Below are 17,229 nucleotides of genomic sequence, written 5' to 3' on the forward strand. Positions count from 1 at the left end.
ACCGGGGAGCAGGCACTGCAGGGAAGGGAGGGGAGGGGTCCAGGCAGGCCCAGTCAGGTGCTGCGGGTCAAGGAAGGTGGCAGGGCAGTGGTGAGCTCCTTGGTCTGAGCGTCTTCAGCGGGAGATAGAAGGGAAAGCAGGACACAGAGGATCCGCACAAGTTTTAAACTGATTGGGGCTCCTGAAGAATAATGGCAATTAGAAGAATGTAACTCAGATTGCCATTTTGAGTTAGTGTGATGCTTTCTCAGGTGCTTCATTTTTAGTAAGAACATCGCTGCCCGTCAGCATGCTGTGCTAGGAATTCGTGACACTGCTCTTTCTAAAAAGTCTCCCTTTAGGGGGTCATTGAAGTAATACTTGTTCTTTGCAAAACATTTGACAATAAACCATGTTTTTGGGTGGTCTTAGTTGAGTAGATGATCTGGACTAATTTACTTTTTAAAAAATTTTTATTTGTTGGGGCGCCTGGGTGGCGCAGTCGTTAAGCGTCTACCTTCGGCTCAGGGCGTGATCCCGGCGTTCTGGGATCGAGCCCCACATCGGGCTCCTCCACTGGGAGCCTGCTTCTTCCTCTCCCACTCCCCCTGCTTGTGTTCCCTCTCTCGCTGGCTGTCTCTCTCTGTCAAATAAATTTAAAAAAAATGTATTTGTTTAATTAACATGTAACGTATTATTTGTCTCGGGGGGGGGGCAGGTCTGTGATTCATCGGTCTTACACAACACCCAGCGCTCAACACAACACATACCCTCCCCAATGTCCATCCCCCAGCCACCCCCTCCCCCCACCCGCCTCCCCTCCAGCAACCCTCAGTTTGTTTCCTAAGATGAAGAGTCTCTTATGGTTTGTCTCCCTCTCTGGTTTCATCTTGTTTCATTTTTTCTGGACTAATTTTCTTCATTCCTATTTTCTATACATCACTCGGTCACCCTGCCCTCCTTGGGGAGCTGGTGCCTGAGTGGTGTTGCCATGTGGCAAACAGAATCCTGGAGGGCCCACCTGTTGTGCTAAAGACAGACTATGATCTCCAAATGAGATGACTGAGCTTTTCTTCACTTTCATCTTCCCTGCTATTTATACTGGTTGTGAAATGCAATGAGGAGACTTCATAAGACTAAAAAAAGAGGAGAAAGATCAAGTGATTATTTTTCACAAGAAGAAAAATTCTGGTCATGCCTTCCTTTCTGTGATGAAGTTTACAACCTGCACAGATGGTCTGGAACAGCCCACATGCCTGGAATTGAGCATCCAGGGATTGGGATAGCCTTGCTATCTCTGTAACCTTGGACATGCCCCCACAAGACCACTGTAGAGATAAGATCATTCTAGATCATACTAGAATAAGCAATTATTAACGCTAAGGACTTGCTAAGAATGAAATCAGACAGACGTGCGCTCGTTGGAGAATTATAAAATCAGAAGCTGAAGGAGGCTGATGATGACATTACAATTCAAGGTTGATTCAAGACATTGTTGATACATTTACAAGCACAAGATCATCTGGATGCTTCCACCTTGTGGTTCACTAGGTATCTTGGAACCAGGGTTTATCTCTTTGTTTTTAAGGGTTTCATCAGAATGCCAAAAGCAGGGATTCTCATGCTTTAGATCGCATATGAATCACTTGGAAGGGCTTGTTGGGAATGCAGATGCCTGGGCTGTATCCCCGCCTGCCGACTCAGGAGTCTGTGGTGGTGATCTGCTGCAGGCCGGCTGAGCCCACCCTCTGAGCCTTCAGCCTTCACGGAATCCCGCTGACTGAGAAGGGTAGGTCTTGTGCCACTGGGAAAGACTGTCATGTTTTTACTCCGACTAGTCCCCCACCAAAAGCTAAGAGTGAAGGCTAAAGAAAGGGAAAATGTCCAAAGAGAGAAACACCGAATAGACAAATCCCAATTTTTATATTCTATGTGTATTTCTAAAGGTCATATACAAATCAGATTTACGTGAGTTAATTTTTACTTTCCCTTTACTGAATCCTAGAATGTTATATCTACTTTTGATATTCCCGTGGCAGTGGCTTTGCCACCCTAATTTTATTTTCCAGCTCCAAATAACCTTTCCACCAAGATTTTTTTTTTTTTTCTAAGATTTTATTTATTTGAGAGAGAAAGAGAAAAAGAGAGAGAGCACGAGAGGGGGCAGGGTCAGGGGGAGAAGTGGACTCTCTGCTGAGCTGGGACTCCGGGATCACGACCTGAGCCGAAGGCAGAAGCTTAACCGCTTCACCAGCTGAGCCACCCGGGCGCCCTTCCACCAAAAAGTTACCCACCTGTGAATGCAGTGAGCGCACTAAGCACTGGTGGTTACCGCTCTCATAAGGACACAACCCCTCGTTTCCCTGGAGCTCCCCTCACCACACTGATGGCTGCTGCCAGCCCTTCTCTGTCAGGGGGTCGCACTGCTGCTGCTTTCCTGCATCCTGGCTGGGATTTGCACTCTGCCTGAGGCCTTGGCTCTCCCTGCACTCTGCCCACCAGCCCCCTCAGTGGTCCCTGGCTGACCTCTTACAGGGCTGGAGTCCCAGAGGGACCTGGCCCTTCCTATTCCTTCAGGATTCACCACCTGTCAGACCAGTTGCCCCAGTCAGCTGGTCACCAGCCTGGTTCCATTCTGCTTTAAGCCAGAGATTCTTTTTTAAGATTTTATTTATTTGAGAGAGAGAGTGCACACGAGAGAGAGCAGGCACACAAGAGGACGGAAGGGGCAGAGGGAGAGGGAGAAGCAGACTTCCCGCTGAGCAGGGAGCCCGAGGTGGGGCTCGATCCCAGGACCCCGGGATCGTGACCTGAGCTAAGGCAGATGCTTAACCGACTGAGCCTCAGGTGCCCCTAAACCAGTGATTCTTACACTAGAGCCACCTGAGGAGCTTTTCAAAAATACCAATGCTTGGGGCTATTGAACATCTGACTCTTGATCTCAGGGTCCTGGATTCAGGCCCCGTGTTGGGCTCCACACTGGGCGTGGAGCCTACTTAAACAACAACAAAACCCAATGCTTAAGTTATTTTTCTCCCTGCTCCAACTTGGGTTGGTCTGGAATGGAACCAGGCACAAGGTTCTAACGTCCCCCATGTGATTCTAATGCATAGCCACGGTTGAGAACCACAGCTCTAAACTTAAGTTCACCTACAGAATGGGGAAGATAATACTCACCTCACAGCTGTTGTAAGAATGAGGTGGTATAACTCAGAGTTACACATGGTTCCCACCAAATGGGAAAGCACTGGACAAATGGTAGTTACTGTTATAATCATCTTCAGACTCAGAGACTTCAGTGCTACGCTGTCAGGTCGTAAAAGGGCACTGGGAACTTTAGGGCTCATGTTATGGCTCTGAAGTGGCAAGGCCATGCTCATGATAGCTCTTGTCAGCCAGAGTTCTATTGTTTGTGGGTCTTTGCATATGCCATCTGCTGTAACGCTCTCTCTGCTTGGGGATCCCACCTCTAACAGTGTGGTGACTGGTGGTACAGGCTTTGAAGTCAGGTGGCTTGGATTTAAACCTGCTAGACACTTAGACCTGTGTGATCCTGGGCACAAGACCTAAGCCTCAGTTTCCTCACCTGTAAAATGGGGATACTTACCATGTAGAAGTAACTTAAGGCCTACAAAGTACAATGCCTGGTATGTGTGGTTAAGTCTCCAAAAATGCTAACATTACTTGCATTCATTGCTTTCACTGCTTGTGAAATCATTCCTGATGATTCCACTGCACTGATCTCTTTATGAAGAATTTATATTTGTTTGGGGCTTAATGCACTAGTCCGTTCTCATACTAGATACACTCAGACTTTTCAATAGGTCAGTTTTGTGGCTCTTTTGGGAAGGTATTTTGGACTAAGCACCAATTTAGATGGTCAATAAGGAGCTCCTGTTTTCTGTAACAGACACAGAAAGCTCTCCATCAATGAATCTATGTTGTCTCAGAAAACACGTTTAAGTAGAATGAAAAGGTCTTAGGATCTACATTGGTTTGGTTCTGGTTTCTACTTTCACATGAACTTATAATATTGCCAGACCTCCAATTAAGTTATAAAACTGCATCTGGGTAGTTTCTGTGGCCAGTCCTCCCCTAGTTTCATGGTCCTCCTCTTTTGCTGCCTTGCTGTCATTTAAAAACCATTTCAGTTTTAAGTTCAGCATAAATGTTTTACTGGTTTTCTAGTTCTTAATACCCCGGGCTTTACTATTTGTTTCCCTGTTTTACTAAGTCTTCTTGAATGTTCTACTGTTTGTTTGATTGATTCTATCCTTTTTTTAAAGAACTGCTTTCTTTTGAACTTATAAATGAGTACTTACGAGAAAGGACTGTGAAGACAGAGTTGGCAGTTTAAAAGACATTTCCCCCTATCTATTTCCTTTGAAGTTTGTTCCTGCCTCTAAATCTCTAAAATTAGGCACTTAGAAGCTTTGGGGGAAATGTGTGACAAAAAAAGGAAAGGGTGAAGAGGGTGGAATTTTTAATTTTGACGTATTCTCTTCCAGAAGGTGCTTTACAAGTAAAAGCATTATGTTTATATGCTCATACATATTTAGATATACGTACACACATAGATATGATGCTTTTTAAAAAGTGAGTTTCTGGAACTCATGATTACATAAATAATAAAACGCACCTCCCACCTACTGCTTCCTGAACCTGTCGTATTTCATGTAAAAGTAGAGAATTATATATTTTTAGCATTTATCTGTTAACAGTACCTCAGAAGAATCTATTGGTAAGACATAGTAATTCTTGTCACACAAATAACTGTATGTGAAAATATTTGATTCATCTTTTACAATTCACGTGGTACTTTTCACAAATCTTAGTATTTCATGAATCTAGTGGAGCGTTACTATGATTTTACAGAGACGGAAGGAGGTTCAGTGAAGGTAAGTGACTGAAGGTCACAAAGCCAGTAAGGAGCACTGCATCCCAATCCACGACTTTGAAATCCCAAACCTGGTCTGTTTTACCATGCCACATCGAAATCAAGGGCAAAATCCTCCATGCACACCAAATGTTTGAGGGAAAACACAAAGTTTTGGTCTTGACCAGACAAACATCTGGCTAGCCTACACCTGCATAACCTCTCTCAGTTAAAGATTTTTTTTTTTCCTGATTGCACCAAGTTCTTGTCTTAAACGTCAGTTACTGGTGTCCTGAAACGCATTGATTGTATGGCATCAAAAATTACCCCCTTCCTCTTATCCTCCATGTTCCATCTGGTCCACCATGTTCAGTACAGGCTATTTTAAGTTAGGTAGCATTTGCTGTGTCAGATGGGCTTCAGGGTACAGCTTATATACAAATAAATTTTAGTTGGAGTCTCTCATTTTCAGCAGTGGTGTACTAATCTACTGCTGAGTTGTCTATGAACTTCCCTATCAACCAGTGCTAAGGCTCCTTGCAGGTTCAGGGGCCGTCAGCAAACCAACACCCGGATTCTTTGCTTGTTTTCTGACTCAGGTCAGCTAGGGGTTACCTGATGCAGTTTCTCTTTAGAATATCATGCTACTTTTTTGAAGCTCCTCTCACATTCAGGCCTTCCGCCCAAGTTGGAGATGGTGTAACTTGAGCAGCCACTGGGCTGTTCTACACTGTGCTGAGGCTGAGAGCCTGTTTCTTAGCCCGACATCCTGGGTTTATCTTCCACCCACCTGGCTCGGCTGCTCTGGCCACGAATAACAGAAAGTGTGCACTTTTCTGAACAAGTCCCTGGGATCTTGCCAATGCCTTACAACACACAACCGTCCTTCACACAGTCTTAGGGACTGTGTCCTCTACAATTAGCACGTGGCAGGCACATGGTAAGTGCTTGGGAAAAAGTTGTAAATGAATGGATCCTCGGGGCCCCGCTGAAGTTACATCTGTCAGACACAAATTACCCAATTTCAAGTAGTTTTTAAGACTATAATATGGGCCCTAGCCCTACCATCTGGATCATGTATCTTTAAAAATACAATTTATCGAAACATAGGTAAAGGGATTCTTACTAATTCAGGCATTATTTGCAGGGCAATTACTGCCAATACTTCTAATGATGCAGGGAAAGAAAACATAGCTTCCGGAGCTGGTATATGTCCTCTTGCCTGTGCACTTTGCTTTTTTCCTGAGAGGCAGAAACAGGGTTAAAAAGCACTTCAGCAGGACAACGTGCTTATGGTTAACACTACCGTAATATATGCTTAAAGGTGGTTAAGGTGGTAAGTTTTACAACAGAAAAGAAAAAGGACTTTAAAGAATTTACTAGGACAGTGCAGATTTTTGGAACTTGAAAAAAAAAAAAATCAGAGAAGCCCTCACAACCTTATTGGAAATTCACTGTTACAATACACGTAAGTGGGCAGCTAGCTATTCGTGTGTATACAAGAGTCCTCTCTCAAAGAAATAACACTTCACACGCTGGCTAAGTTGGTTATGTCCAAGCTTTTTCACAGAAATTGCAAAGCCCTGTGGCACAGTCAATTAAGTGTCTGACTCTTGATATCAGCTCAGGTCATGATCTCAGGGTTGTGGGATCAAGCCCCACCTCGAGCCCTGCATCAGGCTCTATGCTCAGCATGGGGTCTGCTTTTTCTCTCCCCACTTGTGTGCGTGTGTGTGCACGTGGTCTTGCTCTCAAATAAATAAAATCTTAAAAAAAACAAAAAACAAAAAACGAACTTGCAAAGCCCTTCATGGTCTGGCTTCTGTTTCCAGGTGAAACCCAGACAGTCAGGGCTCTTTTTTCAATTCCTCGAACAGGAAGCTTTCTTGTGCTTCACACACTTTTCCCATCATTTTTTTAATCTTTTTTTTTTAAATTCTTAATTATTAAGATTTTTCTTAAGTAATTTCTACACCCAACGTGGGGCTTGAACTCACAACCCCAAGATCAAGAGTCACATGCTCTACTGACTGAGCCAACCAGGTGCACCTTGATTTTAAGCAAACTCTATACCACATGTGGGGCTCGAACTCATGACCCTGAGATCAAGAGTTGCATGCTTTACTGACTGAGCCAGCCAGGCACCTCCTCTTCTCTTTCATCCTGCAGAGCTCAGCTTCAACACCATCTATTTAGGGAGGCCTTCTTTAAACTCTTGAGGTGGGGTCTCTTGCTCTGGATCGAGCCATTGATTGATCCACACACTCCTGCAAGAAATCTGGATTTTTCCTTTGTAGCATTTAATACAATTTTATTTATGTAATATTAGTCTTTCCCACAAGCCTGAATGAGGTAGGGACTGTTTTCTCTTGCTAACCATGGTATTACTAGGGCCCCAGCAGGTAGTCACTCAGTATTCTCTTAGCAGGTACAGCCTTTTCCCACAAATCTGTCTTAGCAGATACTCTCTAAGGAGTAGGTGGAGAGGTACACGAAGTTTGTGAGCTTTGTAGTGGAGACAGTGGTTGAATGGCCAGAGGGATGGCAGAGTTCAGGGCTGGTGTAGCAGGGAAGCAAGAAGGGATCCTGGGGAGACTAAAGGATGCTCATTTAATGAGTTTCCCCCCAGGTCCCCAAAATCGCATTCCTACCCCAAATGACTCATTCTTCAATCACCTGTGCATCCATTTCTTTAGGGAAAGAGATAAACCTCAGAGTATAAAACCAAGGCCAAAATAACTTCGCAGAATTAGAATGTGTCCAGGAAACCAGTCACAATGCAACTGGATTGGACTTCCACACAGAAATGACCGTGTTCCTCCAAATAATCTTCAATCTCAGAAGCTTCCATTCCTCTAATACATGGAAAGAGAAATACACCTTTTTCTGCTGTCAGTTGCTGAGAAAGAACTCTGTTCTCCTGTTAGACGAACACTATTTCTTTTTTGCTGCTCTTTTCCCTTCTCCTTTCTTTGGTTTCCCCTTGCCACGAAGCTTCTTTAGACGCAACTGCTCATCCCTGAAGTCCTGATGCTCGTCTCTGAGTGGAGAAAGAAAAAACAATAAGCCAGTATTTTTACCCGATGGGAAAAGCACACCAATCTAGCACTGTTCCCTCAGGCTGTTCTGGTTATCAGTCCCTGACTTCTACAGGGCACATGCTCAGCCTGGTGAACAGAAAGGACAGGGAGTCCCCAACATACACATGGGTTGTGTTCCAAAAGTTCATTTCTAAGTCACAGTGTCCCCTCACAGAAACAATCCACAAACGACTAAAATTCCCAGGCCAGCCCATATAAACCTATGCAACAATGATACAATGCTAATAATGACCCCAAATTTCCCTATAACGCTAACACTGAACATAGGGAAACAGAAAGTAGGTCTAAGCTGGAAGAGCTACACAGAGACCGAGAGCCCCAGGAATTAGCACCTACTACGAGAAGAGGTCTGAAGGATGCCACCTTAATGGCCGTGGATAATCCACACAAAAAGGCTGCTGGGGAAGGGCTCGGGTAGAAGGATGCCAAATCAACAGACAGGTACTCTAGAGATCAAGGCAGCCAGGGCTGTTTGTACCTATGGATGGGGTATAAGCTGAAGACTGCCCGACTCTAGAAAAATGATTGCATTCTAAGATTAAATACCTAAAACTGTATAGCAGCATTTAAATATGTAAGGTTTGGAACCCATTTCAATCTGGGTTCAAATCAGAGCTCCATCGACCATTTAGTAGCTGTGTGACCCTGGATAAGTGATTTTCCCTCTCTGTACCTTAGTTTCCTCACTTGTCAAGTGTGGATAATAATGGCATACAAATTAAATATAAGAAGGGGTTGTGTTGGGCCCAAGTGTTAACTCCTTAGGTAGTTTTAAAATAGACTTGTTTTGTAGGGTATACCGTTCTATTCCACGAACACAATGGATACAGCTGACCTCTTCGGAAGTAGCTATGATTGCCCCCAAATCATCTGTTCTCAACAGAGCAGCCAGAGTTAAGTCTTCTCAATTTTAAGTGAGATCATGTCACTCCTCTGTTCACAGGCCTACAGATGGTTTCCCATTTCACCCACAGCAAAAGCCAAGACCTTGTCATGGCCCTCAGAGCCCTTTATGATCTGCCTGTGGCCCTACCACTCTCTCCATTGCCTGTGCTACTCCTGGAACACGCCAGGAGAACTACCTCAGGGCCTTTGCTCTGCTCTTGCCTCTGCCTGAACAGTTCTTCCCCAGATCCCACAGTCTCACTCACCACCTTCAAGTCTCTGTAAGATCTCATCTTCTCAAAGAGGCTGACCTAGACTCTCCCTCTCCCAGCCCACCACATGCCCTCTGAGTATTCTTCATCCTCCTCAGGCGGCTTTACTATTTTTTTCCCACAGCACACTCAACTTTATAGCATACCACATCATTTACTCATCCAGTATGTTTGTTCTCCTCTTCTTCCCTCTCTCTTCCATTCCCATCAACCCTCAGCCTGAATGAAAGCTCCAGAGCCAGGGGTCTTTGTCTGTGATGGTAGAGCCCAAGCACCTGTGTGCCTGAGTGACTGAATGAGTCAGTGTTTGTGAGAACCTGTGCCTCCCTCCCTCGTTTGCAGGTCTTTGAGTAATATTTCCTTTACTGAAGATTGCCTAGTTTCATCCTGCCTGATGCCACAGGGGGCCTTCCATTAGAGGCACCATTTACCATAACTAGTGACTAAATACATGAAAATAATTATGCTTTTCCATGGATAACTAAATGCTAAGTATTTTTTCCCTGTCCCCAAAGATAGTCAAGGTTTTATTTTTCAAACAAATGGAGAGTGGCCCCAAACAGGTAAATTAAAATAGCTCAATGTGATTTTGTTATGGGTTATAGTTTTCTACTCAGGAGATCTGCCTTCCAATGATATTTTACTTTGGGTCTTAATAAAATTAATTTTTATTTTCTGAGCTCAGACTAATAGCAAGGGAGAAAGCCCCAGAGCAATTCCAGAAATTCAAAATATGTCATGGATTATAATCTATTATAATATAATAACTAAGAAAATCCATTTTGCTCACTGCTGTTCCCCTAGTGCCCATCTTAAGAGTCTGTACATGGAAGGTACTTAAAAATATATCTCTTGGATGGATGAATGTACCAATTTTTAGCTACCTGGAATGAACTATTAATTTTATTATATTAGAGTGAATAGTCCCAAATTAACCTTTGTATTGCTGTCCTAAGTCCAATTAAAACATGTTAAATTTTCTTAAAAAGTAGATTTATTTATTTATTTTTAAAATATTTTATTTTTAAATAATCTCTACACCCAACGTAGGGGTCAAACTGACCACCCCGAGACCAAGAGTCATATGCTCTACCGACTAAGCCAGCTGGGCACCCCCAAAAAGATTTATTTTAACTTTACACAGTTATGCACTGTCTGAATTCTTTTATAATGAGCATGTATCAGTTTGGTAATTAACACTTTCTTTTAAAGAAAATGATCACCTAGGTATTTGACCTTTTCTCTTTCTAGAGCAATACATAGTCCTGAGCACCCATTTCCTATACATACAGGTGAACTGCAACTTATTTAGACCAAATTAATATATCAAAAGGGTACAAACTAAAAATGCCCGAAAAAAGTCAAAGGAAATAAGAACTCCAACAAAACTGCCACTAGGAAAGAAAGAAGACTTGTACAAACAAGCTGGGGAGGAGACTGGCTTTGGGGCAGGGACTCTCTTCATCTGACCAATGAGAATCTGCTGCTCTGGGAGCAGGGGTGGGGGGTTGGGGGGAGGAGCTGGGGAGAGAGGCTTTCCTCTGCAGCATTTGGATCAGTTTTCCTTGGCATCCCTTAGAGTGCTTTTTTTTTTTTTTTTTGAAGATTTTATTTATTTATTTGACAGAGAGACAGCTAGAGAGAGAGGGAACACAAGCAGGGGGAGTGGGAGAGGAAGAAGCAGGCTCCCAGTGGAGGAGCCTGATGCGGGGCTCGATCCCATAATGAGGGGATCACGCCCTGAGCCGAAGGCAGTAGCTTAATGACTGAGCCACCTAGGCGCCCCTAGAGTGCTCTTAAATTAATAAATAATTAAACATATCTATAGCTCAGTATCTTGTCAATGTTAGTCCAGTTTTAGGACATAATTAAAATATGTCTTCTAATATGTAAAAGTTTCCTTTTTTGTTTTGTTTTTTTTCAGTGTGCCCATTATGAGTATTTTAAAAGCCTTTCCCCCCAAAACTATGCCTTTTGAGCTATCTGGGCACTATTAAAAGAACCACAAAACTGTAAGGATAAAAAGGCTAACTTTTTCCTTTTCTGATCTACTAGAAAAATCTCTTATAGGTTACTCTTTTCGTTTTTTGCCATTACCTATAAAGGCCAAGAAAACGCAGCGTCCCCATGAGCGCAAAATAAGTGTTGTGATTTGGATACCAGTCATAAGTCTCCTTCCTCTTGGCCAGAGGCTGCTCACTGAACAGTTTCACCACCTTCATGGATTTGGAATCAGTAGGCCTGGCAACCTCACCGAACAGCCGGGCACTCAGACGAGTCATGCGCAAGGCATATTCTGAAAGTGAAGACATTTCTTGAGCAGCGAGGAGCAAAAGTCCCTACAGAAAATGAAAAGATAAGCAGGTTAGTGTCTGAAATTCCAAGATTATCTAATGAACACTTTAGAAAATAAAAACAGCAAGCCCCAGTCCAATGGTGGTTTCCTTTGCATGCTTTACATTTCTAATTTCTACATCTGATGTTCCCATACTACTGCCTTGCTGTACTGCCCTTTTTACAGTGAACCATTTTGTTGTTTACTGATTGTCAGTTCACCTATTTGTAGGCTAGATGAGGACAGGCAAATGAGTTATCCAACCACAGCATTATTATACCTTCAGAAAACACCCACCTCAGCAATCTGTAGAATAAAAATGCTGACTGCTTGCCATCTAAAGGTTTAATCATGGCAGAGAAATAATTATCCTGTTGTCTTTATTATCAGCCCTTTGAACACTGTTCTCCTCAAGGGCTCCAGATGGCTCTGAGAACTGCTAATGAGTTATGAGGTCATTTAGCCTCTAGGTTGCTTGATTGAATTCTGCCTAGAGACTGAGAGCCATTTGGGAAAAACAAAACAGAGATAGTAGTCTTATAGAAATAACCTCAACAGCTCTTAAGATTTATTTTATTCCTGAATAGAAGGACTTATGGGTTATAAGGGTATCTGTCTTATCTTCCATCTTATATTCTGCTTTAATGCATAGTAAGTTCTTATTAGCTAAAAACAGTAACTTTTTCTTTAGAGGCACAAGCACAGAATGTTGAAATAGGTATAAGGATGGTATCTGTAATATGCAGAAATTATAGCTAATATATATCAAAAATTATATAGGCAATTCTTAAAAATCCAGAACGCTGCTGGTGGAATAACTGTGTCATTCCATTCCAGACCAGATGTAGAGGTTACTGCTGGCAGAATATGCTAGTTTATGTGAAATTTTGTAGTGAGATGCGAATCTTTGCTAAGAGACAGTTCAGCTGAGATGAAAAAGGGTTGATAACTAAACAGAAAAAAGATATAAACTTATCTTGAAAAACCAGTGGGAGGAAAAAACAACAACAACAACCCCAAAAAACCCAACCCTCCTAGGGCACCTGGCTGGCTCAGTCAGTAGAGCACATGACTCCTGATCTCAGTTGGGGTCATGAGTTCAAGCCCCATGTTGGGCACAGAGTTTACTTTAAAAAGTAAAATCTAAAAAAAAAAAAAAGCCTCCTAAACAAGAATGGGGCCAAGTAAATTTCAAAATAACTTTTGCAAGAAAAAAAAACCCAAAACCTGTATTTAAATTAAGGAATATTCATGTCCATTTCTAGATCCACTGAAAGAGCAGAGGCTGACCTCAAACCAATTGCAGAATGCCAATCTCAAACCATTTACCAATCTACAGACCCACCAAACAGGCCAAGAGTGCCATCTGAAGGCCAGCAATGGGAGAACTGTCAGACCCAGGGTTTCCTCCCTGCCCCTCCAACCTGGGGATCATCTGCAAGCCTTCTTCCTTTTCCTTTCAGCACTCCTCTTCTCAGATTCACTTCTCTCTCAACTCTTGCTCCATTGTGTGGATGGGAATGGGTGGGGCTGGGTTGTTAGGGGTAGGGTTATATTTTCATCAGTGAGAAAAAAAGGCATTAACAGTTTAATGTATAGGGGGCGCCTGGGTGGCACAGCGGTTAAGCGTCTGCCTTCGGCTCAGGGCGTGATCCCGGCGTTATGGGATCGAGCCCCACGTCAGGCTCCTCCGCTATGAGCCTGCTTCTTCCTCTCCCACTCCTCCTGCTTGAGTTCCCTCTCTCGCTGGCTGTTACTATCTCTGTCAAATAAATAAATAAAATCTTTAAAAAAAAAAAAAAAAAAAAAAAAAACAGTTTAATGTATAGATAGGAAATAGTAACAAATCAGTGCTATAAACCTCTAAAAGCCTTGCAGATGCCCACAGGTGGCCTTCAGAGACTACAGTTTCTTTGCATGCTTTACCTTTTCTCTTCCTTCAGTTGAATTATCTTTTTCCATACATCAGATAAAAAAAAAACTAAGAACAAACGGTTTCTTAATCAACTTTGCTTTGTTTTGCTTAATAGTTATAATGGCATTCAGATAGATTTCTGTGGCAAGTGCACAGTATTTCCAGTTATTTGATGGCCAGGGAACTACTGTTGTTTCGTTACAGTGTTCTCAGACAAGTATGTTCCAAATTTCATCATTTTTAAATGAAGAGGCACCATGAGGTCCTGAGGCCCAGGTTTCTGCATTCTGGCTCTGCTATTTATTAGCTGGGTTATCTTAAAGTTACTTAATTTCTAAATCGAAGTTTCCTTTTTAGAAAACAAAGCTTGAAGGACTACTGTGAGAAGTAAGTTAAAGCTATGGCACTCAGTAAATGGTAACTTAAAAAAAAAAAACAAACCTAAACGTGTTTTTAAGTTTGGTGCTCATATGATCTAGCTAGACACAATTATTTGTTTCTTGTCCTTATTTTTTAAAGTATTTTTTAAAAAGATTTTATTTATTTGACAGACGGAGACAGCGAGAGAGGGAACATAAGCACGGGGAGTGGGAGAGGGAGAAGCAGGCTCCCCATGGAGCAGGGAGCCTGATGCAGGGCTCGACCCCAAGACCCTGGGTTTATGACCTAAGCTGAAGGCAGATGCTTAACGACTGAGCCACCCAGGAGCCCCTACTTTTTAAAATATTTTTTAAAGATTTTATTTATTTGAGAGAGAAAGCAAGCATGAGCAGGGGGAGGGGCAGAGGGAGAGAGACAAGCAGACTCACTGCTGAGTGGGGAGCCCAACATGGGGCTCCATCCTAGGACCAAGATCATGACCCTGAGGCAAAGTCAGACACTTAACCAAATGAGTCACCCAGGTGCCCCTACTTTTTACTATTTTATTTTTAAGTAATCTCTGCACCTGACACAGGGCTCAAATTCACAACCCTGAGATCAAGAGTTGCATGTTCCACTACTGTGCTAGCCAGGTGCCTCTATTCCTTGTCCTCATTTAATCATGCAAAGGAGATACATACTCCATGCAGTTAAACCTATACTTCCCTGGAATGACATCCTCACTTAGAAAAACTGACAGCCAGAGAAACACAGGGGAGGGGACCAGCAGCTTGGTAACTTGACAGGCAGCAGGGTGGAAGGGACTCCTTAAGAGTGGTCACTGAAGCCATCACAGGATGCTGAGTAATCATCGCCAGGCTCACTTTGGAATGTAGCAAATTACTGGGACACATAAATGGTTAAGTAATGAAGTCTCATTAGAATCCATTGGGACATGGTTATACCACAAAATCCTAAAACTTCTATGATGAAGAAAGGGAGTAAGTCTCTTCAAACCTGAATCCCTTAGTAGAAACAAAATCCATTTGCTAGGCAGAAGAAAACTGAAAATGATTATAACAATGATCAATTACTGCTTTGTAGTTTCCTTCCACAGACCAGACAATGTCTCAGGTGAGAATGGCATAGGAGTTTTTTTTTTTAAATTGGAAAGCCTTACTTAGGATTTTTCAGGACCCTAGTATGCCTCCTTACAGAATCTTTCAATTTTATCTTAAAAAAATAAAAAAGATTATGCTAAAGACATTAAAGTAATAGGAAAATAACTTACAGGTCAATTAGATTTTTATTGTACAAAATAGTCACCTAAAAAAACTGTCATTTTTCCTTAAATATGATCTAAAGAAAACAGTGCCATGAGAAAAAATTAACTGGAGTGGAAAATGCTAAGCAAAAATAAATAAATACATAAAATAAACACACATTTTCAAATGTGCTGGAGCAAGACATGTTAAGCCCACAAAAAAATTCCCATATTTTTACTTTGGCATAAAAGGGCAAGTTTCTTTGCTCTTTCTGATAGGTTTGATACATTTAAAAGGTCAGGTTTTCAATAACTGGCTTTGGATTAGTTTTGCCTCTTTTCTTTGAAAAGGGCAGACGATGTGCAGGAGTTCTTAACCTGGCTATCCCTTAGCGCGGCGAATCCCGCTGGAACTTTAAAAGGGTATGCTGCAAATGTGCGTGTTTGTGTGTGCGTGCACATTCGGCTGGGGAGAGCTTGCTCTAGTTTCTCAAGAAACCACTGGTTGGTGGAGAGCACCAGCTATGGGATCTTGCCTCTGCGCTTTGACGGCCATGTCATGTTCGCAGTAGCAGGCATTCTTTGCCTCGGTTTTCTCATCTAGGACCTGAGAATAATTACACAGCCTCACTGCGTAGACGCTGACATGCAACACTCACGGCACAGTGGGGTGTCCTAATAATCATCAGGCCTCAAGGAACTCGTTCTGCACACGTATTTCACAGAAAAACAATCTAAACACGATGGTTTATTATTTTTGAAGTCTGGCACCAATTGTTTCACTGGGTCATAGAGACGTGACCGACTCTGAACGTATGTCCGCTTTATTTAGTACAACAAAAACGCCCCCAATCCCCTGCAACTGACCGGATCAAGCTTGCCTGTGACGGAAGCGGTGTCGAGTCAACCACGCTTGCATCGGTAGGTATTTCGGGGGAAAAAATTTTTTTAGTTTATTTTTATAATCTCTACACCTAACGTGGGGCTCCAAGACCCCGATATCAAGTCGCACGCTCTACCCACTGAGCCAGCCAGGCGCCCGCAAATATTTTTCTTTCAAATGGCAAAATCTACATCCCCACCCCCCACCCCCCAAATTTATGGTGCAGAAATGCCGTCTGATGAGCTGAGAAACTGAAGCTTGCACGCGACCTAATCAGGAAGAGAGTAACTGCTGCGCCGGAGAAAAAACTACGCCAGCGTTTTGGTAAATTCCCCAATTTACGCAGGAAAAGGCCAACTTGTTTGTAGGATAGTGTGAAACCTCTGAGCGGGTTAATAATGAAATCGACTCATGTTATTCTTGGCGACTGTAGAAGATTGGAGACCCTCGCAGGACTCTCCAACGATCGCCTGTATATCACTACAGAGGCCCCCCCCTCAAAGCTCTCGGACAATCTTACCTACTCGCGACTTTCCTCTCCTGCGCGCCCCTCTCCCGGAAGGCCCGCCCCCGGCTGGGCTTCTAGCTCCCGCAGGAGTCTGCAAACGAGAGCAGTGGAGAAACGGAAGTTCGCTGCTAGAGGGGAGCCGTAGTGAACCCGGAACTACTAGCTCTCTCTTGGAGGCCTCAAAGGTCATACCTGGCACCTGCGCAGTCAGGGCAGTGAGGCGTGTGTGCGTACTGGAGAGGGTTTAGGAATTTTAGTCTTTTAGTCTTGCCAGCATTAAATGTGTTTTGTTGGAAAATGGCTACAGAGCCGCCTTCCAAACAATGGTTATGCGCGTGCCGCGTAGTGGAGGATGAAATGCACTTTACTTTTTCTGTTCTTTCCGCTTCTGTGTGTTTACTTTTTCTTTTCATCCAGCCGAGACCTTGACGTGCTCAAGGGCGTTGCTTGACGTGGGGCTCACGGGTCTTCTGGCCCATCTGGGATGCCATTTCCCTTTCTTTCCACTTATACACTCCTCTAATGGTCGATTAGTATCATCTGTAGGAAGCCATTATTGTTACCCTTTTGCTGGATTAGGGCGCCACTTGGAGCTGCCTGTGTATCTCCGGTGGTCCGGAAGCTTCTTCAGAGTGAGGGTGGGATATTTATCTGACTCCTCAGTAGTGACCTAGATACTGCTTGGCAGACAGTAGAAACACTGTAAGTATATCCTTTAATACTGAATCGCTCTAAAGCTCGCCACACCTCATAGGCACTGTATGAAGCATTTATTGACGCGCTTGACGGCCATACGGCTGAAAACACTATTTTCTGAGCATTATTCAAGGGCTTTCACAAATACTCTAAAA

The 17,229-nt window shown here is 43.1% G+C and overlaps 1 protein-coding gene across 1 annotated transcript; it reads right to left on the bottom strand.

The window, feature by feature from the left end:
* Positions 1 to 4,445: 4,445 nt before the first annotated feature.
* On the bottom strand, positions 4,446 to 16,486 carry MRPS33 (mitochondrial ribosomal protein S33). Its single transcript, XM_026512308.4, has 3 exons — positions 16,391 to 16,486; positions 11,211 to 11,452; positions 4,446 to 7,895 (listed from the first exon to the last, which is right to left on the bottom strand). The coding sequence occupies exons 2-3, from the start codon at positions 11,423 to 11,425 to the stop codon at positions 7,790 to 7,792; spliced, it is 321 nt and encodes a 106-aa protein (XP_026368093.1). The 5' UTR covers positions 11,426 to 11,452; positions 16,391 to 16,486; the 3' UTR covers positions 4,446 to 7,789.
* Positions 16,487 to 17,229: the final 743 nt, after the last annotated feature.

The sequence above is a fragment of the Ursus arctos genome, unplaced genomic scaffold, assembly GCF_023065955.2.
Source record: "Ursus arctos isolate Adak ecotype North America unplaced genomic scaffold, UrsArc2.0 scaffold_3, whole genome shotgun sequence".
Lineage (NCBI taxonomy): Eukaryota > Metazoa > Chordata > Mammalia > Carnivora > Ursidae > Ursus > Ursus arctos.